The sequence below is a fragment of the Haliotis rubra genome, unplaced genomic scaffold, assembly GCF_003918875.1.
Source record: "Haliotis rubra isolate DU_JTF1 unplaced genomic scaffold, ASM391887v1 Scf802, whole genome shotgun sequence".
Classification (NCBI taxonomy): Eukaryota; Metazoa; Mollusca; class Gastropoda; order Lepetellida; family Haliotidae; genus Haliotis; species Haliotis rubra.
Window position 1 is genome coordinate 231,749 of NW_025767527.1, and position 26,255 is coordinate 258,003.

The 26,255-nt window shown below is 37.3% G+C and overlaps 1 protein-coding gene and 1 long non-coding RNA gene across 3 annotated transcripts; one reads left to right on the forward strand and one right to left on the reverse strand.

Annotated features, from left to right (window-relative positions):
- The first annotated feature begins 1,219 nt into the window (after nt 1–1,219).
- LOC124261657 (transmembrane protein 272-like) lies at nt 1,220–24,786 on the forward strand. Its single transcript, XM_046695999.1, has 6 exons — nt 1,220–1,318; nt 5,889–5,976; nt 20,146–20,256; nt 21,318–21,377; nt 22,515–22,727; nt 23,481–24,786. The coding sequence occupies exons 1-6, from the start codon at nt 1,283–1,285 to the stop codon at nt 23,663–23,665; spliced, it is 693 nt and encodes a 230-aa protein (XP_046551955.1). The 5' UTR covers nt 1,220–1,282; the 3' UTR covers nt 23,666–24,786.
- On the reverse strand, nt 7,254–11,141 carry LOC124261658. Of its 2 annotated transcripts, none has more exons than XR_006894385.1 (3): nt 11,130–11,141; nt 8,184–8,187; nt 7,254–7,374 (listed from the first exon to the last, which is right to left on the reverse strand). It is a non-coding gene; the product is annotated as an uncharacterized LOC124261658 (long non-coding RNA). The 2 variants fall into 2 exon arrangements; XR_006894384.1 differs by lacking the exons at nt 8,184–8,187; nt 11,130–11,141 and adding exons at nt 10,363–10,377; nt 10,886–10,898.
- Nucleotides 24,787–26,255: the final 1,469 nt, after the last annotated feature.

The window sequence follows — 26,255 nt, forward strand, 5'->3', positions numbered from 1 at the left end:
CAGCAAATGCTTTAACATCTTGGCTACCCCACCGCCCCTCAATATCAATAATCCACATTACATATTGGGTTAACAATAACAAGGTATGTGTATTAGCAAATTAGAATATTGTACTGAGGCTTGTCTCAGTTCACAAATGATCTAGCCCACATAGCATGAGATATCAGCCCTGTCAGGTCATACAGGTGTGCATTAGATCAACACAAACATTCATTTGTCTCCTAATAAATAGTCAATCTTTATACATATCATGATTTCAGTGCTTCTCCATAACACATTTTCGAACATCATTGGCAGTTTTCTCCCTTAAATCAATCAAATGCAATACTAGTTCTTAGCTGGCCAACGTACAAACCCATCTGGATTTGTCTTCCTTCTTCTTTCACCAGGGGCGATGGGGTAGCCTTGTGGTTGAAGCGTTCGGTCTTCACACGGGAGAACCAGGTTCGATTCCCCATGCGAGTACCATGTGTGAACATCCATTTCTGGTGCCCCACCCCCCACCCTTCCCACCCACCGTGATATTGCTGGAATACTGATAAAAGCGGCGTAAAACTAAACTCACTCACTCATTCCTCTTTCATCAATCCTAACCATTTTTTTTATGTTTGTTTGAGTGAGGTGAATATTTCGGGGATAATTTGAGGTGTCAAAATAATCCACGCTTTCGGACATAAACTGTATTCGTAAGGATCACCGAATGGTCTACGACATGGGTAAGTTGATAAAAGCCCCTGTCGGTACTGGGTATAGTCATCAGCATACGAAGACTGGTGTCGTATTATTTTACCATGATGTCATATATTATTGTATATGTATATAATGATAGAGAAGCAGCTCTCTCGTAATGTTATATGTCATTATTCATCTAAAGAATGTTAGAGAAACCGCCCTCGATGTTATTTATTATCATATGATATGGGTCTCTGAATCATGGTTGCTGAAGTTTCGTGTCAGTATCTCTACGTCATCAGAAAAGTGACTGCACAAACGTGACTATTGATTCACACCCTTGCTTCGTTAAGTATTTGCAAAATTTGCACAGAGAAAAGTAGAAGGAACCTGGAGAGATTAAATCGTAGATCTGTGCGAACCTCTCTCTCTGGGACAATCGGTATTCGTGTTCACTCGTGCCTTTCCGTGACTTTTCCGAGGGGTTACGGACATTCCATTCGTGACCAACTCGTGTTATTCCGGGACAAGCCGAATAGCAAGGTTACGGAAAGGGGCGAGTGGTGACGATTCGGGTTACGGAAAGACTGAGTTGACAGCGGAAACAAAAATGGCGTCTGCTGACATGGAGAAAGGCTATCAGCAGGTAAAATTGTTTGCATGAATCAAATATCGAGCAATTATGTTCGATATGTCTGTTCGTAACGAGTGTACATTAACCAAGCTATGGTTCTGTGTACATTATTAAGCGAGACACTTCATTTTAGAGTTGATGTTTCAGTATGATTCGCCTATATTGTCTACTTTCCGTTTATCATTGGTGTCATTATTACTTGTGATTTAAAATAATTAGGAAGTACATTTAGAATCATGACATATTCATTGTCATGCGTATTAATACATGTCGTGAAGGCTGAGTTAATGTTTTAAGACAACACGGACATCTTTCGTAAGGTAGTGGTTTTTTTCATTCCGTTCATTCTATATAGTATAAATATTTGGGGTAACCTAATCTGGCTATTTCGTTGTGGTGTTAGTATTGTTAGGAGGTTGCGAGTAAGGAAATGACTCACCAAACTATCGCCAATTTGCTGCAGGAAGTTGTCAACACTACATATCTATTTTGTGTGTGAAACTGCTGCTTTGTCTTTACAAAATAAAAGCCTATTCAGGCATTTTTTACAACAAACACGCTAGACACTCGGGGTGCCAATGTCTCACAATCTTAACCAGTCTGAACCTTTGACCCTGTGTACTCATGAATACATTTTTATTGCCCAGTTGAAAGTTTACACAAGATAATCAGACAAATGTTACCATTTTACCTAACTTGAGATGAATACCACTTGACCTAGGAACTTTAGGCCATTCTCAATAGGTCCCAGTGAACACTGATGAACACTCTAGTAAACATCGTTCACAGGACAAGTCATACTAGTAGGGTGTATGAGTAATTTGGGCTCGTTTTACATAACCAGTCATCTATGAGCTGTGGACTAGCTGAATTGCTAAATACTCATACATAAAGGTTTTTACCATGGGCCTTTACCACATATTTGCCTTTATCATCCAAAACTGTGTTCCACAGTAGATATCGCTTGTGTGAGATCAGACGATATCTCCTAGGAGGTATCGTTTTGACAGTAGATTCTGTACAATGCCCTGACAATGCTATGATGTCATGAACTTGTTGACGTCACAATGTTATGACATCGCTGCACTGTAAATCTAATGGCAGTACTGTGTTAAGAGATGTACATTTTTCATTGAAAACTAATGAAGAGTGATTTATGATGATAAATAGAATCTCACCCTCTTGTCTTCTGATATCAAAGCCCATTTCTGGTGTCCCCCGCCGTGATGTTGCTGGAATATTGCTAAAAGTGGTGTAAAACCAAAAAACTCAGTCAGTCAGTCAGTCTGATATCAAATATATCAACACTCGTTGATAAAAAAAAAATATCCTCGGCAAGCCTTGGATATTTGTTACTTTATCAACTCGAGGTGATATATTTGATATCAAAAGACACTCGGGTGAGATTCTCTATATATCATTTAATATGTTCATACCATACTGCTTTGATATAGCTTGTTAAACAAAGTAGGTCAGTAATCATGTTAATCTGCAAGTTGCTGTATGACGTCATTATGTGTGTGATAGATTGGAATGAATAGTCAAGATTTTCCCAAACCATGTAAGAATAATGTGTAGGCTTAAACAATTCAGCTTAGTGATGGCATGGTTCAGTGAACTTGTTGTTTGGGTTATTATACTTTGTTATGTACAGATGGCTTATCGTCAGGCAGCGTGGTCAGTCTTGGTCAAAAGTAGCTTAGATTTACAATGGGAAGATCATCTACATAATCTAACAAATTTGGTTCAGTAAAATGTGTAAAAAATACAGTTAACAGTTGAAGGTGCTTCAGCACTCTATATGCTCAGGGGGCCGTAGTTTTGCCCAGTGGTTAAGGCTCTTGCTCATAATGCTGAAGACCCAGGTTCGATTTCCCACATGGGTACAAATAATGTCTGATGGTGAAATGTCAATGCAAGTATGTGAATTTACACTGCAGTCAAGATGAGCATGGGGCGATCGGTAGCCTAGTGGTTAAAGTGTTCGCTCGTCACGCTGGGTACAATGTGTGAAACCCATTTCTGGTGTCCCCCACTGTGATATTGCTGGAATAAAAGCAGCATTTAAACTCACTCCCTCACTACATAGTCAGGTTCGCAGTTTGCTTATCATCATATCCTAATGATGTGTAATGTTCATAATATCATTTAGTGTGGCAGTTACTGATGTCTGGTCCAGACTCTATTATTTGTCTATTACTTGATACCCATTTTTATAGTTAAGGGTTACTGTGACCCCCTTGAAATATTCGAATCAATCAGAAGCTCTGTCAGCTTACTGTCTTAGTGTCTACATAACATGAACATGGTGCTCAGGGACTGGGATAGAGAACTTTGACAATGGGTCATTTTCAGGATTATTAGCTGTAACAGGAACGGCTTTACAACATACGACCATGATGCTTTGCATTGTGTTTTGTGTACCAGAACTAAAGCCGTCCTGTTCCCAGTTCATGAATGCAGAGGAGCAATTTAAAAAACAACAAATTTCTCAAGTAAAGACATAATTTATTAACAAATTATAACTCAACAGAAACAACATAAACAATAAACCAAGTCTAACAAATTCCTGAGAAAAATATACAAACACAGTCACTTAAAACATTTTACTAATACACTAACCTACTTTCTCCTAACCTAACCCTCTTAACTTCACTTAAACCACCCACTTATAATAACACTACATCCTACCCACAGTCGACTGTACCTAACACTAGTCTACAAGATTCCTACTACCTGGCATGTGTCCTAGCACTGAAATCCACCCGGCTGTCCCCACTAACAAATTTACCTCAAAATACAGTCTTTCTACTCAATTTCTCTGTATTGGCCGAAAATAAACTAGAACCTAACAGGGAATGGAGTAGGGGCTCACTGTTCCGACACGGAACATCTTATTGCCCCATCGCGGTAGTGGTGGTCCGATTAATTGAAATAATCGAAGATTGGTCATAGTGACTAAACAACCAAGCAATCGATCATAATTTCTCATAATCGAACACAAACAGTTCTGGAACACTTGTTTTCATTAACAATATTTTTCACATGGTTGGTTTTGTCTGTTATATTTTGTAAGCACTACAAGCTCGTTTCAAGTCATGATTGAATTTATCTTAAAGATTCCAAGAAATTTATGTTCCTAACATACTAGTCATCCTTTAAAGATATGAAATTTTGCCAAAAACCCCAAAAGAACTACATGGTTTTTTCCTTATTTTTATGTGAATTAACAAATTTCATAAATGATGCTAACCAATTATTTTCGATGATTGATCGGTACTAATGAACCAATCATCAATTATGAGAATTTAACCAATTCCCAACACTACATCACGGGACATATTATGGTGGATCACCTCACCTCTGATTGGTCGCCGATCATACAGACACTGAACAATTTCTGTTACACGCTTGCGTACCCAGTAGCTGCCCTGCGTCTTACATAACAACCAAGACACGATTGGCCAGCCAATCTGCCCACCACCAATCAGAATTGCTCATACCAGACAACCTGATTGCAACTGACTAGATTTCCTCAGGTTCTGAATGTTCCATCTCAATGGGGCTCCTTTTCAATTTAAATGGGTTGTTCTGTTACTATCAATATTATACATATTCAGAGACTAAGCCTTAGTCTACCTTAACTGCTACAACTTAAAGAGTAAGAGACTTTTTTGCGGTACATTTTTGTCAGCTAATGCATTTGTGCAGTACATCTGAATTTTGCAATATGAGGACATAAGCATGGGGGTCCAAATACCAAAATTTTACTTGCCCAGTTTGATTTTCAACATTACCCTGCTAAGTCCAAGAAAAGGATGATCTACACAAACGACAATATGAAAAGGCATTTTCGCTTTTGAACCAGCACACCCACTACCAAGAATATTGAAACTTTCACATCCATATGTTTTTCATTTGTTTTGTCCTTGATTGTTTTTGTTGTTCAATTTTTATTGTTTATGTTTTCATTTTTTAAAGTTTTTTTTTGCATTTATGGTCCAGACATTTCAATAAGACCAGAAGTTCAGATTATGTTAGAGGCACTTGATACATCCTCTAAGTTTCAGTGTTATTACTGTTCATTTTCCTGCATGTCTGGGGGTAACTAATTGATATTTTCCCACTTGCCCTGCACTTTATTTTCATGAGTCAGTTAAGTCTTTCACACTAATTTAACACCCCTATTAGTTTGAAAAGTGTATTAGTTTTGAAGATACAACATTGCTTGAAATAGTACCCTTTTCCCAAATTTTCTGAAATGAATAATTATTACTCATGAATGAGTGAGTGAATTTTGGTTTTACACCGCTTTTAGCAATATTCCAGCAATATCACGGTTGGGGATGCCAGAAATGGGCTTCACACATTGTACCCATGTGGGGAATGGAACCCATGTCTTCGGCATGACGAGCGAACGCTTAACTCTTTCATATTGTTTTTCATATTACAGATCAAATATAAATAACAAACACAGTCACAAGTGAGTACATAACTCAATGACCAAAAAAGTTATCTCTAGCTCTGTGTATTGTTATTTTTTTCTTTTTTGACTTGAGTTAGTTTTGCATCTGTATTTCAGGGACCTCCCCCTGTGTATCCAGGCATGGACCCTGCATCCGGCAATGCGGCACCCCCACCCTACAGCCAGGCTATCAATGATCCCACAGGTAATGATAGTCTCATCTCAAGTCAAGGGAAGATAATAAGCTGTTATTTTGTTAATTTATCAAGTTTAGGCATAATTATAGGGTTTATAAATTGTATCAAATTTACCAGGTTCAGACATGTTCAGTAGTAGGTCTTCGAAAATTCTTCCTTTGTGTACATGTTGTAATACAGTTAGCATTATAGAAGATACTGTATGCATTGAATTATAAAACAAAGAACAAATAAACACTACATTTATCTTTCCAGTATGTAAATAGTGCTAACCAAGCTACCTACGCAATCTTCATTTTTCTCTTGAGGACAATGAATCATGCATGTCCTATCTTTGCAACTTTCAAGATGTGAATATTACTCGTACTATATCAGTTTACTGCTACATACAAACAGTGCTCCAGATAATGTTTTGAGCCACTGTTTATTAGCTCACAAGTTATCATTGTCATTGGGTCCTGTGAAGATCCGGGTTAGAATATTGATCTTCAGTAACCCATGCTTGTTGTAAGAGGCGACTCACAGGATCGGGTGGTCAGACTTGCTGACTTGGTTGACACATGTCATCAGTTCCCAATTGCATAGATCAATGCTCATGCTGTTGATCACTGGATTGTCTGGTCCAGACTCGATTATTTACAAGTTGAGTCCAGGTTATTTTTTAGGTTTAGTCCAACCTGAACATGCATGTATTCATAGCATAGGTAATGGGTATTATTTTTACTTGTCAGAGGGGTACAAAAAGTATGTGGTTCAGACTACTAGTTGTGAGACTTCCATTTTGTTGAAGCCATGGTTGAGTTTGCTAGATTGTTAGCTGTCTTTGTGTGGTTGGCGATTAGGAGCCTGACTCTGAGAGTGTGTGTTTAAATCCTAGATGGGATTCATCCGCCTAAGTACAAGAATATGTACTTTATTGAGAAAGTGTAATCCCAAATATAACATATTTTACATTTGACCACAAGTCATTGTGTATTCATTGTTGTCCGATGGGCAATCAAAGAAATTCAAAACTAATTGGGTAATGATGATAGATATTGCATATTTCCACAAATACACACCTTATCTGGCGCCAGTGTTCACGAATAGCATCTGACCCTCTGACAAATCTGGCAGATTCGCCAACGGTCAGACAGAAGTCTACAGCCCACCAGCCCCAATGTCTGACCGTATATTTCACAATGACTTTGACTGAATTTGTTTTATGTGACATGTGTCACTTGTTTGCTGTTTATAAATCTTATGTTTGTTTATAGTTTCAATGCCAATTATAAGAAATGTTAAATCTGAAATGTGTGTTTAATTTCATTCTATGGGTCCTGTGAAGTTTTAATGGGTCAGACAGACATCTGAAACTTACAGGACCCAATGTCCTGTTACTTTGAGACACAATTCGTGAACACTGTCTGGCGTTCTGAGTAAAAGTCCATGAATAACGTATTTTCATGACAGTATGACGGGAATACTGCCAATGTGACCATGAATTTTAACTCACTTAATTTGAAGTATTCTGGGATTTTTTACACAAGGAACAAATGCATGTTATGAACTAAGGTATGTGTCCAAGGTGATTGTTAATTCCCTAAACTTAAACACATGAAGATCTGGGTTAGAATTGATCTTTAGTAACCCATGCTTGTCGTAAGAGAGGCTGATGGGATCGGGTCATCAGGCTCACTGACTTGGTTGACACATGGTCATAGCATCCCAATTGTGTAGATCAATGCTCATGCTGTTGATCCCTGGATTGTCTGGCCCAGACTCTGGAATATTGCTGAATGCAGCGTAAGACTAAACTCACTCTCTAAACATGAAAGGTACTTGTTTTCTACTGCTCACTGTCACAACTACTCAGGATTCTATTGAGAATTCATGCAGACAAGTCTTTGGTTTTTTTACAGTGTTTGATACTGACCAAAAAAGTCAGTGTGATAAAAGTACCAACACATCTATACTAGAAACAGTTATGATAACCAAAACAGGGTTGAAATCAGATATTGTATCATGTTTGTACAAACATGTGTGCATAATAAGGAAAGAAGAACCAGTCAAGGAGGTAGCCATATGCATTGTACCAGGCAGAGTTCATTAGGTTGCTGGGTATATTTAGAGTTCAGTATCTATTTGAAAAGCTTTGTGATTACTTTGTGATTACTTGATTACTTAACTTAACATCCAGATCGGCATAATGTTATTCGACCAAATGGAAAGGTACAATACTTGTGGACCGGTGGACCATTGTTGTGTCCTTAACTGGGCATAACGTTATGAGTGAGTGAGTTTAGTTTTATGCCCCTTTTAGCAATATTCCAGCAATATCATACTGGAGATACCAGAAATGGGCTTTATGTGACATATTGTATAATTGTTTTAATATGTGCGGTTCATACATGGATATATGTATCTGTACTGAAGACATTTCCTATTGTTGTCAGTGAAGAAAAGGTGGATTTTTAAGATCTTTTTAGGATTAAGCAGCATATGAAATTATTTTAAGCATGTAAAACCTGCTAAATGGCTGGAACAGTTAGCCATAATAGCCATGTTTGGAGTGCCGTGATCCTCAGCATTTTCATTATATGTATGGAATATCATGATCATGTCTGTATTGGCCCTTCGGGTAATTGTGATAATGTCAAATATACAAAATGTGATCAGTCTGTGCAGAAATAAATTGAGTCTATTAGCCGCCCTAACTGGACTGTCTCTTGGCAGTGGCTTCATGACGCTCTTCTGACAAGTGGCTCTGGTTGCAGACTGAGAAATAAGCAGTTTCAGTGCTTTTAACAATTTTGTTGAATTTTTTTTATGTCTGTCTAAGCATGTCCATTTAGATCATTTCATCTAGCCTACGATAATGTAGGCCACAATATAAAAAAATTTAGCTATCAGATTTTCAGATCCTTTTTTTTCGCTAAAACTTACCATTACAATAAGATGAAAAGATAAGTACTATATTATTAACAAAGTGGCATTCTTTTTTCACACCGACCCGTCAGGATCCGGGTTATAATTGGTCTTCATCAACCCATGCTTGTCGCTGTGAGCACAGTGGATAACAGGACATTGGGGTTATAATGGGTCTTCATCAACCCATTTCAGATTTAACATTTGTATAATTTGCATTGAAATTATTAACAAACATAAGAAAAATGACTGATCAAGTGTCACATGTCACATGTAACAACTTCAGTCAAAGTCATTGTGACTGGGGCCGTGGGTTTGTTGAGATTTGTCAGACAGGTCTGTGACCTGGTTGACATAGGTCATCGTATCTCAATTGTGTAGATCGATGCTCATGCTGTTGGTCACTGGATTGTCTGGTCCAGACTCAATTATTTACAGACCACCGCCATATAGTGGGAATATTGCTGAGTGCAGCGTTAAACAACAACCAAACCAAAACGAAAATCTTTCACACCAGTGTTTTATGTGTGGGGAAAGCTGCTGAATGTATATATAAACTTGTCCTTCTCAAGACACAAACTTAGAGATAAAGGTACCAAATTCCATAACTAAGTCAAGTTGAGATAATGTTATGTAATTTTAGCTCAGTTTCAAGATTAAGTGGACAGATTTTTATACATTTGACTAGTAAAGCGGTTCAAGATAAGGATGTCAGCATCGTCCTATTGTTTTTTATTTTGATGGTATATGTGTATCGAGTGCAGCTTGAACAGCAGGTTGCACAGACACTATTCATCCAGATAGATATTGATCAAGAGTCATATACTGCAGTGAGCATGAATAGAAGTTATCGTTGTTATTCATGCAGCTAGTTACTGGGCCTTTGCTGTTGTGGTTATCATGAATGTTATTGATTATGTAAAAGTGAGCTGATTCAGATGGAAGAGATATATATTCAGTCCTGTCTGTGAACACCTGTTGTCCTCAGCTACAGATGCTGGTGTAATAGCTGCCTTGAGACTATGTGCCCATCTGTTACTTGAAGCTGAATGATATCTGACATCAGATTTTTGCATAAAATAATCAGATTTCTTACTAAGTTATGTGAGCTTTTCGTTAGTTGATTTTCGTTGTCATGATAGTAAACATGATCATCATCATCTCATAGTATCATATGGTTAGTAACAAGGATGAGTATTGTAATTTGTCTGTTTCAAAATTTGATTACGATAGAAAGCTGGAGTAAGTGATACAATATTTCACACTGTGCTCTGTCTATTAAAGGATATACACGTGAAGGTCCGGGTTAGAATATTGATCTTCAGTAACCCATGCTTGTCGTAAGAGGCAACTAACGGGATCGGCGGGTCAGGCTCGCTGACTTGGTTGACACATGTCATCGGTTCCCAATTGCTTAGATCGATGCTTATGCTGTTGATCACTTGATTGTCTGGTCCAGACTTGATTATTTACAGGTTGAATTCAACTCACTCACTCACTCACTATTAAAAGAGATAGGATTCAGGATACTATAATAGAGGGATTTGTTATAGTATATATATCTATTAGGTCAAGAATCATAATCCTTATTGGCAAAACTGTTTTTCAGTGGTTGCATTATCACAAAGTTTCATGGATGTCAGCTTCTGTATAGTGGATTTGCACACACATTTCGTTGTTTCTCCTTCATCAGGTGATATATTTCCTGAGAGTAGCATTTGCTTAGTCGGGCTCAAGATATATTTTTGAGCCATTTAGTGATACAATAATGCTCACCAAAATCGTCATTGATATTTTGTCTTTGCCATTCAATATATTTTCATTCCCCTGGATAAAGTCTGTTCAGTATTTTTTTAGCCGGTGATCAGATATTTTCTTCTACAAGCTGTGTCAGATGAGTTCTAAGCTGTATCTTGTCAAAGGTGTTGTATGAGTCATTTTCAAAAAATGTCAAAATTTGTGTCCCAGGATTAAAAACAGTCATATTTGGAGAAATTTTCAAAGGTGGACATTATCTTGCTGAGAATGTACTAGATACTTGATAAAAGTTGTTTTTATCTGTTTGTAATTGTTTTGTTATGAATAAGTTTTGCATTTCTATTCGAGGTACTGCCAAAACTCAATGTCCCAAATTTAAAAATAAACTTTTGAAACAGATAATGTTATATAAATTTCACAGAAATCAGTTTTTTTCAAGTCATTATAATTTAGTTTTGGTGTTCTGTTTGAGAATCTATAGTTGTTATCAGGTAACTTTACTTTTAAAGGTGAAAAAAAAAGAGATAAGTGCTTGTCCCTAAAAGTATGTTCTTTCCTGTTACCATGAGGTTAATTCCATTTTAAACAATGATGCCTCCCTCTGAATCATAAAATGGCTGGGTCATAATAAGGTCATTTCCTTCAAATCCAGCATGGTCAAGAGTGAAATCAGATGGCATTGAAAATATTTTAAATCAAATCAATCAAAGGTCGAATAGGTGAGTAGTACTTTTTATGTGATTCTATCCTGTTACTGATGTTCTTAAGATTTCTACCGCCTGTTGATTTTTTATATTAGCCTCATTATATGTGTGGTGTGTGTAAGATTAGTTTCCCATCAAAAGTTTACTTAGTTGTTCAGCTATCATTCACTAATGATTGGTATAAGGGTGGATTTTCTGTCCTGTTACTTTCTATCCTGTTACTGAATATTTGGTAACAGGAAAGAACCCATTTGGCAACAGGAAAGAAAATCAGGTAACAGGATATAATTAGCAGTAAACATTTTTCATTAAAACAGCTTTGTAGAATAACCAAAATTACAAATTTGAATAAAAGGGATTTATAAAGGTTGTTTATAGAACATTGAAGTTTTAGAGCCAATAAGTTATAGTATTTCCCTTTAATTCCCAAAATGGTAACAGGAAAGAAACAGCAGGTAACAGGATAGAATTAGTTGTCAGCTTTGTTTCTCTATAACAGTTTTGAAGAACACCATAAAGTAAAAGTTTGATGAAAAGGGATTTATAAAGCTTACTTCTTGAAAAATTAAATATCAGGACCAGTAAAAATTGATATTTTGCTTTTATTCCTAAAATAGTAACAGGAAAGAAACAACAGACAACAGGATAGAATCACACATACACTTAGAAGTAGTTTGAGGAATTTCACTGTTTTTGAGCATATTATGGACGTCTAATTTCATTTCACTGCATTGACGAAAATCTGATATTAATCATTGCATGCATCTTTATGACAGAAATAATGGCATTGTCAGATGCGAATCAAAGAAAGCTGAAAAATGCTTTTGCAATGTATTCAGACGAATTTCTTCCAGGTGTAATGCTGACGGATAACATTATAAGGAAAATCTTTGAGCATGAAGTCCTTAAAATCAGGAAAAGAAAGAGTTTCATGGGCATTTGGCAGGTATTTGCCCTTGCAACTGTTCTCAAAATGCCTGTATTCTCTGTGTATCCAGCCTTTGGAAATAGTCTTGTGAGGAGACATATGCACAGACTTATGGTCCCGAGAGTTCAGCATGGACAGTCCATTGAACCTGGATATATCATGTGGACTACGACCAGAACAGACATGAGACCAATAAATTGGATACCAAACCACTTTGTTCCTGTGCTTCCCATTGGCCTGGAAAGACATAATGATGATCTTGAGGATGATGGACAGAAAGCAGGTGGCGGTGATGGACAGAAAGCAGATGATGGTGGACAGGAGGCAGATGATGGTGGACAGGAGGCAGATGATGGTGGACAGGAGGCAGATGATGGTGGACAGGAAGCAGATGATGGTGGTCAGAAAGCAGATGATGGTGGACAGGAAGCAGATGATGGTGGACAGGAAGCAGATGATGATGGACAGAAGCAGATGATGGTGGACAGGAAGCAGATGATGGTGGACAGGAGGCAGATGATGGTGGACAGGAAGCAGATGATGATGGACAGAAAGCAGATGATGGTGGACAGGAAGCAGATGATGGTGGACAGAAAGCAGATGATGGTGGACAGGAAGCAGATGATGGTGGACAGGAAGCAGATGATGGTGGACAGGAAGCAGATGATGGTGGACAGGAAGCAGATGATGGTGGACAGAAGGCAGATGATGGTGGACAGGAAGCAGATGATGGTGGACAGGAAGCAGAGGAGGAGGATGGACAGAAAGCAGATGAGAATGATGGGGCGAAAGCAGATACGGATGGTGGACAGAAAGCAGATATGACTGATGGACAGAAAGCAGATGTCTGGCAATATGCAGATGATGGTGATGGTTGTGGACGGAATGATGGTAGAATGGGAGATTATGGACAGTGTTTGTATGGTGTGTTGTCTGAGAATGATGGCATAACAGACCTAAGCATTCTACTCAACCAATATGTTGTAGTGGAATACGATGGTCGTCCATATCCTGGATATGTGACTGATATCAATGAAAGTGCCGTTTACTGTGAGTGTATGTATCATTTAGGCAGAAAAGACAATGACTTTTACTGGTCAAGAGTACTGAAAGACGAGTGCTGGTATGAATATGATAGTATCATTGCAGTAATTCCCAAGCCTGAACTTATTCATGGATCCAACACTCATTCGCTGTTGAAAGCAATCTTTGGCAAAAACTCTTAATTCAATGCTTAGTGACAAAGTAATAATGTCTGAACTGACATTGATGTAACTTTGTTCATTGTTCTTAGAATTACAGTTTGTGCTCATTGTTAGAATTACAGTTTGCTGTTAGCATAATCATGTTCAAGCTCAATTCGACAACACAACAATGATTTGGTGTGTGCTGATAGATATACATGTAAAGCATAATACTTGAAAGTTGTTAACACATTGGTGTTTTCTAGTTTGAATTAGGGGCGTTGGGGTAGCCTAGTGGTTAAAGCGTTGGCTCGCCACGCCGAGGATCTGGTTCGATTCCCCACATGGGCACAATGTGTTAAGCCCATTTCTGGTGTCCCCCGCCGTGATATTGCTGGAATATTGCTAAAAGCGGCGTAAAACTAAACTCAGTCAGTCAGTCAGTCAGTCAGTCAGTCAGTCAGTAGTTTGAATTAAATCGTCAAGCCCATTTGTTGAGTGAATAAGGAAGCATTCCATTTCTGAAAGTAGGCTGGAATTAAAAGAGTTCAATACAATATTATCAGTTCGTTTCGTTCAAGTTGGAGTTTCCATCCTGTTACTACATTCTCCTTCCTGTTACTACTGTGTAAGTTCTTGTTTGAGTTTCACGCTGTAAAGTGTCTGAAAAAGTAAATATTTATTCTTATTGCTTTTCTGGCTTAAGTCTCTCTTAGAGTTTGTCATTTTTATATCAATTTCACTGGGATTTTTTGGTCGTCAAAAATCAAATTATAAGATTATTCTATACTGTTACTTTTTCGATCCTTCCTGTTACCTTTCATTCCATCCTGTTACAGTTCATTAAGTAGTGTAAAGTAAATTAACAACTGGTAAAATCAATATTGTGTTTCATTAACGTCATTCACCAAGAAGCACTGAACATGTTAAGGATAATTTTATCCAAAGTTTGTTTTCTTCAGAAAAAGTAAGTAAAATCAAAAGTAATACAAATAGAGACTGATAAACTGAGTAGGTATTGATCAACACAAAATAATATTTAAAGTCCTTGATGCAAAATATTTGTTTGCTAAACGAAAAGAACTATAGTACTGTCGGAAATAGAAAAAAACTGTTTTTAGGCTGTTACTCTGTATCCCTAAAATTGACACAATTGCAAATAGCATATGTCGAAATAACCCATATTGGCCGAACTGGGCGTTCAGGGGGATGCATAATAGGATATCCAGAAAAGCATGTTTACTCGTAAAATCGGGCGAAACTTAGAAAAAATACGAATAGGTGCTGAAAACAATAGATCAGACTATAGATGGCAATTAGGTCGCTCAGCCAGGTATGTCGACGGACCGTCGACACACTTGACATGAAATGCACATGCTGCCCACAGACACAAGGGGTCATCTCAGATATATTTTATGTTTTTTCATGTGTGTTGAATATGTCTCTATTGATTATCTAATCGTAGCTAATATCTCTATCCCCAAGCCTGACCCCAACTACTGTCAGCAACACCCGTCTCGGTGTAGCTTTTGAGACGACCCCTCCTACCTGTTTCTTTTTATAGTGATAGTGAGACTCAATGGTATCTATCTCCTTAATAGTTTCAGTCTTAAAGTTGTTATTTTTTACATCTGCTATAGTTTATAATAAAACTAAGTCTAATTTCATAATGGATATTCAAAAAGTGTCATTTGTTATACAATATCATCGCACACTAATTTACATAAAGCCATGGTCTGCTCCAAATAAGTCGCTTCAGACTTTGAAAAAAACTGCATTGCTCATTTCTGCACTAATCTCTCCTCAGTAAAATCCTTCTTTTTCCTGTCTCCCTCCCACTGAGACTGTAGTTAGGCCGAACTTAGTTTAACAGATATTTCACACTTTCACATATTAACTACCTAAATTGTAGATATAAATGTGAAAAATTTTTTTTTCTATTTCCGACAGTACTATAGTGCTGAATAACACAATGAGAGTGAAATAAATTTAAAAATATATAAATTGAGTTTTTTTCTTCAGATGATATTATTGGTAACAGGAAGGAACTATCTTGGTCCATAAGTACATAAATGTTTAATTTTTTGGTATTTGCTGATGTCATTAAGCTTGCATATTTCTGTTTTGCACTATAGAGTATATATCTACTGTATTGAAAGCAATAAAATAATCATTCTGACAAAAAAGGATTTCCTGTTTTGATGCCTTGAAATTTTGACATTTTTTGAAAACAACCGATATATGTCAAGGTTTTACCTTGACACAGAAACTAGGAGTCCAGGGGACCCCCTGGCAGTAACATAGTTCAAGGGTCTATACAGGAAATAATACAGCCCTCTGAAGTATCAAAATGGGGTTGAGGACTTAAATGGGTTGGAAGAGTTGATATTTAAGGTATTACATTAAAGGACCTTAATATGTTTTCAAAGAATTTGGTACTATAATTTGAATAATATTTTGCTCCCTTTGTGATGGAACATGTTTCTTTTCTGCATCCTTCCTATACAAATGGAAAAAGCTATATCAACATCACATATTTTTTATAGCATCAATATGTTACCATTAACAATAGGAAAGGAACTTCTCCAAACCTCTATTTAACTTACTATCTAGATAAATTTACCCTCAAGGATTAGGAATAATTAATTGGTAAATCTAAATGAAGAATGAATGAAAAACTGTAGTTTATTCAGATAAGCAAACATGGCTAAATTAATTAATCAAGAAATCACATAAGTATCAATAACAGAGCACAGTGTAACCATTGCCACCTACAGTAACATATTTTGCCTCTTCATTGACTGTATCAGATGTTACATTTGATATTCAGGTACTGTGTTCCATTTTTGATGGAGGACTTGTTTCAATACATCAAGATTTTTTACTGGAATATCTCTTTTTGGTATTCTGTGTCCTATAAAGTAATGTTCTGTTGGACAACCAATGACCCCATCTCCATGATGTCAAATTTGCAGTGACGTCCAGTTTACAAGAAATGTGCTGCTTTGTGCCCGGGGACAATCATTTGATAGGTAGTCTAATACCACGATTTTAGGCATTCTGTGTCCTATAAAGTAGTGTTCTGTTGGACAATCATTGATGTAAAAGCAATGCTGTTATTAATACGCCACTTGACATGAACGGATAAGTTTTATGACTTTGAGGACTGTATCCTTCCTAGGAGTTATCACTTGAGGTCGATCTGAACACAGACAGTCCTTAATGTCATTTGTTTGCTGATGTTTTCTTGTCAATCGGCTGATAGTTGAGGAATGACAATTAACATCTCTTGCAATAGCACTCAGTGACACGCCAGCATTCCACATAGGGAACATAAAGAAACATCGAGGTACATCAATCCATAGGCCCCGAGGGACCAGTGAACAACGTATTTATCTTACCGAACAACTCAGTTGTAATTTTGAACTGTTTGAATCACGGGTATCGGATCATAGTATGGAGTACCAGACGACAAGAAAAACAAATTTAGAGTTCTCTCCCTTCCATCGATTTGCATTCGCAAAACATTGGTAATTTCCGTACATCATACATGATTCAATGTTATTCGAGATAAAGAATTACTACTACAAAGTACTAAATGAGTTCGGCATTCCCAGCGGGGTACATAGAAATGTTACTCGCTTGTAAGCGGGGTACATTGAAAATAATAGAAGAGCGCTCAGCCAGTCAGAAAACAACATTTATGTGTGAGGCAAGATAATTGTACATGTGCTGGAGCAACATTTACTGCATTGTGCAGAAAAACCCACATACTGTAAACGTATTATATATCGCGCAGGTTTTATTTTCGCGCAAAATATTTTACCGCGAAAATTTGTACACAGCAAATAAACCTTTCATTCATTCATTGTATTATTTACAGGGATTAAGATTACCGTGTGTATTTGAGCCTGAAATAGCAATCAGCTGTGAACACGTATCCCGGTGATCAAGTTCAAACATGCACAATAATATAACGGGAAGAATTCTGATGCAGTCATCAGTAAAATATTTATAGAATACTATTATTTAACCCAACGAAATATGCACTAGCATTGTGTAATTTTAATTACAGTTTTTGCTCTATAAATGTAAAATATATATGATCAACACTAACGTTATACGGACCCTCATGAAACGTGGTAAGTTGTACGCACATGGAATGGGGTAAAATAAGGGTGTTTTATTTATTCATTAAGATTTCATTAATATTTATTCCTGCATATCACGAAATGAAATCACGAAAAGCTTCATATAGGGTAGAAGTTCATTTCCTTGATAGTGAGGTGAGGTGAAATTGGGTTTTACGTCGTGCTTGAGAATATTTCGCTCATATGACGATTCCTTGATAGTCAATTAACACATCAATCATCACATTCACAACAACCTGGCTTGTTTGAAATTACGAGATTACGACTTCGGCCTCAGTCTCATCTTTGCAATCATTTGGATCTGGAAGTCCAGGTGTATGGGGGGTAGGTGCTTTCTAAGGCCTAAGAGACAGCTGGCAGTTCCGGCAATTACTGATTGCACGAATAATTGACCGCACAATGTAGTCTAAACTGTCAATTCCGCGAAATTTGAACCAAGCGTAAAAAAGTATGTTTACAGTACCTGACTTCATCAATAGTCAATATAATTATCAATAATGATCAATAAATGTAGATATTGTTGATGGATTATTCCAAGCTAGTGACAAGACTGCATGTGTGCAATCGATCAGTAATTAAAGATCTGTGAAGAAATGTAAGTATGCAAGTTGAGATAGCTACATTGGATAATTACACATAGTTAACTAAAAATGAATTGGTTAATGATGGTTTGTTTTCTGTATACAATAAGCATCTTAGTGCCCTGACTTAATAGAGATTAGATATTTGAACAATAATTGTGATGATGAAAGTGATTTGTATAGAACAAAGGATACAGTACAACAATACAATGAAATATTTGTGACAAGACAACAGTGATAGGAAAGCAATTGAACTTATTGACAGACTTCGTAGGCAAGGGCAACAGAAGGGGTAGTACTTGTTAGATGAGATTTACTTACTGGTCATGATGATACCAATATTATATTCATAAGACAAAAGCCAGTAGAAACTGGATTGGGAGAAGAATACATTATCATATTAATAATGATGTATCTCTGTGGTCAAATTCATATTTATGTGATGTATATTTGTATATTTCAGGATTTTGACTTTTAGTCAAGTAGATTCTTGGCTTTATGTTTTATATGTGTCATTTGGGCTATAGATCTGCCTAATATATGTGGTTGCAGGACATTTGTACAGGTTGCACTGTGAACACAAAACCATACCCGGTGACAACCACATGGATGGATGGTGATAGTCCAATATCCATTCATTTTACCTGGTAACTGGATGAATGTAATATATCCTTGAAGGGAATATAATGAATAATAGAATCAGATCAGATCTGTGATATTATACCTCCATGCATATAGATCTGAGGACACCAGAATCATGCATCTGGTTAGTTTTCTAGTCGTCTATTCAGAGCAACATATGTTATATTTGGGATTACACTTTCTCAGTAAAGTACAGTTCTAGTGCTTTGTGGGGCGGTGGGGTAGCCTAGTGCTTAAAGCGCTGGCTCGTCAGGCCGAAGACCCGGGTTCGAATCCCCACAAGGGTACAATGTGTGAAGCCCATTTCTGGTGTCCCCTGATATTGCTGGAATATTGCTAAAAGCGGCGTAAAACCAAACTCAGTCAGTCAGTCTAGTGCTTTGTGAGGATAGTGGGAGGGATGGGATTGGGAGGTGGGTGATTCAATCCCACACTCTCTGTGTGAGTCATGTAATCGCTAGTACACAAAGTCAGTTATCTAAACCATACAACCACACAGTCACCATGACGATTGAATCTGATAACTGGTACTCTAGGTTCCCTACTTTGAATACCTCTCTGACAGGGGTAAATTGGCCGATCTCCAATGGATGAAAGCTATCACTGTATAAAACAGAGCCCGTCCCACTGTCCTTGACGGTCTATTTTTGTGAAGGACGGCCTATTAAATAAGTAAGGCCGTCCTTTGGTCGGGGGAAATATTTGGAAAAAAAACAAACTTAACTTGATTTGAACTTCATCTTATCTATTATTTTTTCATTGTTTTAGTTTTTGGGACTGGCTGTGTTTGTTCAGGACTGGTCACATTTTTAGACAGCCAGTCCTTGGACAGACCACATTTCAAAACTATTTTATACACTGAAGATATGTCTGCAAAATGCCTTTTAGAAAATGGTCAAATGTAAGATGTTATGTCACTTTCTCACTAAAGTACAAATTTTACTGGGGGTTGAGTCCCATCTGAGAATCAAACCCACACATTCAGAGTGAGGCTCCTAATCGCCAGCCTACAAATTCAACAATCTAACCCACTCAAATTGGATATTTTTCTAGAGAAGATTGTACTTGCAGAATTGAGGGGGCAAGGAAATGGAATGATAAGATCGATGACACAAAATATAACCCACTTTTCTGTACAGCTTCAGTGGTAATAATTCAATGGGGTCCCATCCTTTTTTCTGCGTAAATATAGAATATAGGGACTCCTGAAGTTTTTACTGTTTACAATAGAGTCTTGACAAGGAGTGTTTGACTTTCAAATACATATACACTAATAAATACAGAGATGGTATATTTCATTGTGTTCATGTTCTGTCTTACAGAGCCCCCACCAACCTACGAGTCCTTGTATGGGAGAGTGAAGGCTGCCAAGACGAAGTCGACCGGAGTTCCCGACTTCCTCAAGAGATTCATCCTTCTCCTTGCAGGGACAAGTAAGTCATATGGCCATGGATCAGTCCAGTTCTTGAAGTAACCCCAACTCCACCCAACTTGGCATTGTTTTCAGTACACCATGAACACATACCCTCAGTGGATATTCATGTAAAAATAAATGAACTGGATAGTGGCTCATGAGTCATAAACCTTTGACAATGTTTAGTGATGTGAGACATTGCTCAAAAGGGCTAGTTATGCCTGAAAGTTACTAGCCTACAAAATTATTCACTGGCCCGAAATTTGAATGTAGACACGGGTTTCATCATTAAGCTGCTCATATGATGAACATTTTTATCAGGCCATAATCCTGCATGATTTAAAGTGTATTATAACTTAACAAGTCGGAGAGAGTGATATACATGTATTTACAAAATGACCCCTCGAAAATTCACTAGCCAGTCGGGTCAGTGACTGTGGAGATTTACTGGCCCAACTGAAATTTTACTAGCCACGGGCTAGCGGGCCAACATGACTAGAGAAAAAAAGCTCCCTCTGCTGCCATGACCACAATGAGAGATGTGCTCTCTTCCTTGACAACAGTATAGGAATCTATGCCGAAACATTGCATCATAACATAATAAAGAAGTTGTCATCCATAAAGTATCTTACTCTCTTATTACTCACCAACTTCTACAATGCCAGTCAAACAGATCGAGAAGTAAGTAGTGTGCATACAAAGGGAAGTAACTGCAAGATGTTTTGGCTTCAAAGTATTGTAGTATTTCAATGCCAGGGTGGTGTGTACGAAAAGTCCAATATTTATCAAATCAAAAGTGGAAATCAAAACGAATCCTGTGGCTGACTTTGATGATGTGGCAATGCCTGAGAACCAAGACTTTTTCCGGCCTAATATCGCTCCCTTCCCATGCTTACAGTTTGTTACCATATGTAGCTCCATGCTGCCTTGAGCAACAAACTGTTCTAAGTTCCAAACTGTTCGCAACTCTTTACTACATGAATTTACATTAAGCTGAGATGATAAGTGTAGTTGAATTATATTTACAGCTTACACCTCATGTATCATGTGTATTAACTTCCATTGTGTTTCTTTTTTCAGTTGGGTGCACTATTCTGATAGGGCTTTTCATGGCTATTCCTGTTGCTATGATTGTTATGGGTAAGTTAAGATGGAGTGTGATCCACATGGGCAAACGATAGGGGATGTGATGTTCATGTATGAAAATATTTTCAGGTTTTCAGACTAAGGCTGATAATTTTATCTCATTGCTGATTGTATAGTTCACCCACTGGTTCCATTGTTTATGAAGGGGGCTGTTTATGAACAATTTGTCTTACATTTTATCAGAAAAATATGATTAGGTTAACTCACAACATGGAATCACAATGACATTGTCAACTAATGTAGAAAACTGTTGCCAAAGCTTAAACCCATGATAATTCACTCAAGAAATTTGATAATTTCATTTAGCTTGTACCCCACATGGGTACAATATGTGAAACCCATTTCTGGTGTCCCCCGCCATGATATGGCTGGAATATTGCTAAAAGCGGCGTAAAACTAAACTCACTCACTCACTCATTTAGCCTGTAGGTTATTCTCAAAGTTTGTTTTGTGTCTGTGGGATTGAACGTGGGCCTTACCAATGTGATCACCATTGTCATCATGGTCATATGATCTGGTCATCTGTGGATAGAAGTATGTTATTTCTTCACAGTGTTACATGTGGATGATAAATGCAAGCAGGGCTCGATTTAACTAAGAGATGTGAACATACTTGCACTGGGTGCAACTTCAGATAAAAACCTAATTGCACCAACCAAATTCCAGTTGCATTGCCTTGATTGGAATATGTAATGAAAGAAATATGCTATTGAATTTTTTAAATGTTTTATTCAGAAGTTTACCCACTCAAAAATTGACTTGCACCTGGTGCAATTTAGAAATTTAGACTAATAACTAGTTTGCACTTTGTAATATTGGGTTGTACGAGTGCAAGTAACAAAGCACTAAATCGAGCCCTGGCAGGTTACTAAATGTTTTACCATAGGTCTGTTATCTACCTTTCACTGTTGACTATGTCAACTGTTTGTCCAGTCTTTAACACTTGTACAACAACAAACATGGACTTCATGATGAATAGAGTACACTTCTTTGAAAACTGGATACTGTGTGCCTACATGTTGATGATGTTTTAAATACTGGGTTATTTGTCTTTTTTAAATAGACGGGTGGTATCAGATCTCAAAGTTCATGTTTTAAGTTAATGTGTATCTAAATTTCTATATTTTCCAGGAGCGATCCACCTGGATAACTGCCCTGCTGAGCGCTACATTCCAATATATCTGACTGTTGCTGGCAGTGTGTGGTCATTTCAAAGTATAATTAGTTTAGGAAAGCGATGTTGCAGCCAAAAATCAGAGGAGACGGAAGGAGAAGAGGAAAAGAAGAAAACAAGTCCTTTTGAGGCCATCCTCAACACTTTCATGTTTGCCTGGTTCATTGCAGGTGAGATACCAACATTTAGATGAAACCCGTGAAGACCTGGGTTAGAACTGGTCTTTAGCAACCCATGATTGGCATATAAGGTGACTGGGTGGTCAGGTTTGCTTACATGGTTGGTGCATGACATTGTATCCCAACGTGTATGTCAGTGCTCATGTTGTCAGTCATTGGATTGTCTGGTCCGGCTCAATTATTTACAAACTTCCATTGTATACAGTGGAAGCCCTCTAATCCGGCATGCTCTCAATATAGGCACTAGAATTTGGTCCCGGTAGAGACAAGTTAATTTAAGAAAAGTTCTCCAAACCGGCATGCCCTCTATACCGGCATTTTTTGACGATCCCAACCAATGCCGGTTTAGAGGGCTTCCACTGTAGCTGGAATATTGCAGAGTGAAGCATTATGTTCCATATAAATGTGTACATGCTGCTGAAAGTAGTTTCACTTTTCAGTTTGTCTGGATCACAAAAACGTGAAAGTGTTTCCCTGTTCATATTTCCTTGACAACAAATAATGGAGTTAGAATGCATGCAGAGTTTTTGCAGATGTCAGTCAAACAATGATTATATGCCTCTTGCTATCAAGGAATGTTTCAGTTAATTTATTGAATCATCTATATTCCAAAATTTATCAAGCAATTGACTTTTGTTTTTGGAATAATACATCCATCACAGTATTTTATGCTCTTTTTATTTGCTAAACATGTTATTGATAGATTAGAAATATGTAAAGTTAACATGAACCTTATTTTTGCAGGCAATGTGTGGGTGTACAGAACCTACGGGAACTTTGACTCTGACCCTAAGTCAGGGAACTACTGTGATCACACGCTGTACTGGTTTGCATTCTGGCTGATCACGGCCACCTACATCATGTTTGGAAGCTTGTGCTGCTGCATGACTCTCAGTGGCTGTATTGCCATGTGTGTCGAGAGCAAGTAGACACTCCCCCTTGAAGTCAGTGTTGCTGTTGATACAAGGAATTAGTGCCTGCGTCGCTCCACAGCTGGTAGTCATCAGTCTTCTGTTGACTGACGTTCAGTTGACTGCTAAAATATTTGATTTTTTTAAAGTGGATGAATTTCAGACCAGTTTGAAATTCTTGAATGGTTCCACTTACTTCCTATGCCAATATATATTGATAACTAACCATTAACATTATCAGTGTTGAATTATAATTCTGAGCAGTCAAAATATTACTGTAATCTAGGCATATCACATCAATAACTCATGATCACCTTGGCAGATCATGTTTGTAAAACATGCAGTATATTTAACACTAGACAAACAGTTCAGCTGAGGGAGACACAGTGTTCAAAATTGAGCATGACAGTCAAGGGGTTGTTTTCCTAACCCTGATGTTAAACGGACGATAGATGTTTGAGAACTTGGGGATTAGATCTTGCCATAAATGTCTTTGTAATGGATTGTTTTGAGCTTGAAAACCCTTTGAAGATGTGTCAAGAGTTCCTGAAACAACTTTAATCAGTATTTCTCTCAGGTATTAGCCAAACTCTATTTTACCTTAATCTTCAATTTTGAAGACAGGAAATATTTAAATCCCTGGATTCAAATATCAAATAAGATCACTTTGACCTTATTTCAAACACTAGAGATAGTGTCTTGCCTTGTTCCAGTTCTTTATCTTCTTGTTGACACAAAACATTTTACTCACATGCTCAGTTCACTTGCCCCAGTCAATCTACCCATTATTAAAAGTATCATTATGAGTTGTAGTTGTGTCATTTTATGTATTTGGCTAGTGCAAGTTTCTTAGAAAAACATGTTCTCCCTCAGAATTTACAAATTTTGTATAATGATCCTATAAGATATATCATAATCAATATTTTATCATTGAACATGCCATCAATTCAGAATATAACAAACTTCAAGGGACCTTATCAGGGTTTGTAATATATAGAATTCATGATGCACAAGACCATTGTTGAACTTGAATGATGAAGGATCCCAGTTGAGAAAATAATTCAGAATGATTTATGTAGTTGCCAATATAAATATATAATGATGATTGTAAATTGTGGTATTAAAAAGCTATAAATGATGTTCTAGTAAGAATATTTTTGACTGTAACAGGGATTAGCGTTAGGCCACCCTTTTTCAATAACTTGGATTACAGACCTGCCGACCCTAAATTTCTGGAAATTAGAAAAAAATAAAATTGGAAATTGACGATTTTTTTCCCGCCTCTGACTCTGTAATCCAAGTCATTTTAAAAGGGTGGCCTTATAACTCAGGCGGTGGCGTTATAAGCAATTTACTATATTTTATCATAATTACTCATACTGAACTGTTTTTAACGTTTACTTTCTGTTAGACCGCCTCTGTGGTGTAGTGGTTGGAGCGTCCGCCCGGAGAGCGGAAGGTCGCCGGTTCGATCCCTGACTGCATCATACCAAAAGACGTTAAAATATGGTACTTGTTGGTCCCTGCCTGGCGTTCGGCATTAATGGGTAAAACAAGGACTGGTCGGCTCGGAGTCAGTATAATGTGTCTGAGTGGGGGATTCATGCTTCACTGCGGCATGGTATCTCAGTGGGCTAGCACTATAAAACCAGCTTCAGTGTGGGCTAGTACAAGCAGCCGCACGTACACATACACACACATGCACGTCGTCATATGAGCGAAATATTCTCAAGCACGATGTTAAACCCAATTTCACCTCACCTCACCTTACTTTCTGTTAACTTTTTGTTTTCTCATGCATAGTTTAAATACAATACATTTGATTCATTATTCTTAACAAGACTGAAGAGCCAGTTAGGGTTGCAGTATGTTTATCTGAGCAATTAAACCAGCTAGAAAATTTACATTTAACCCATAATGTTTACAATGACAGTTTCTATATTCATTATATATGCTGTAGTTGTCTTCCTTTAGTAAGTTATATTTAGTGTGGAAATGTTCTTTGATATGAAGTGTGATATTCTACTTCATAGAGAAAGCTGATTCATGTGCTGTTTATGTATATATACACATTGCAGCTTTAGTGATGAATGTTGTTAGAGTTGTATGTGAACCTTTATTCACAGTGTGTCTTTTTGTGGATATATGTGATGACATTTGAAGTGATATGCTCTTGTTTACAAAGGGAATGACAGTAAACTCATGCAAAGTGTTGGAACTAGCTTTCAACAGAAGAGATTGCCAAGGAAAGATTATTAGCTATGTCTGTGCCTTTTTACATATGTCTGAGGGAATATTGGTAAATCATTTGTAATTTTCTCGTTAACTTAGAAAACTTAGGACAATCATCATGACAACAGGTGATTTGTACAATATTCTGAACAAAAAGAAGTAGGGATGGGTATTTGAGGTTCAAAGCGGATCACAATAGATTGCGATATATATCACATCACAATATAATTTATGATTCCAAATTTTTAATATACAAGCAATCAAAAGCCATCACTGCATGAATTGAAGTTCATAATCAGGATAAAAGAAGATGCTGGTGATAACGACTGACCATGCTGCCATCTTTGAGAGCTGTATGTTGTTGAAGGAAGTGTAG

Bases quoted from the DNA above. Each gene is read 5' to 3' on its own strand.
- LOC124261657 (XM_046695999.1), top strand. From the start codon at position 1,283: ATGGCGTCTGCTGACATGGAGAAAGGCTATCAGCAG. The intron at 1,319-5,888 runs GTAAAATTGTTT...TCTGTATTTCAG, and splicing joins TGGAGAAAGGCTATCAGCAG to GGACCTCCCCCTGTGTATCC. The intron at 21,378-22,514 runs GTAAGTTAAGAT...TATATTTTCCAG, and splicing joins TGTTGCTATGATTGTTATGG to GAGCGATCCACCTGGATAAC.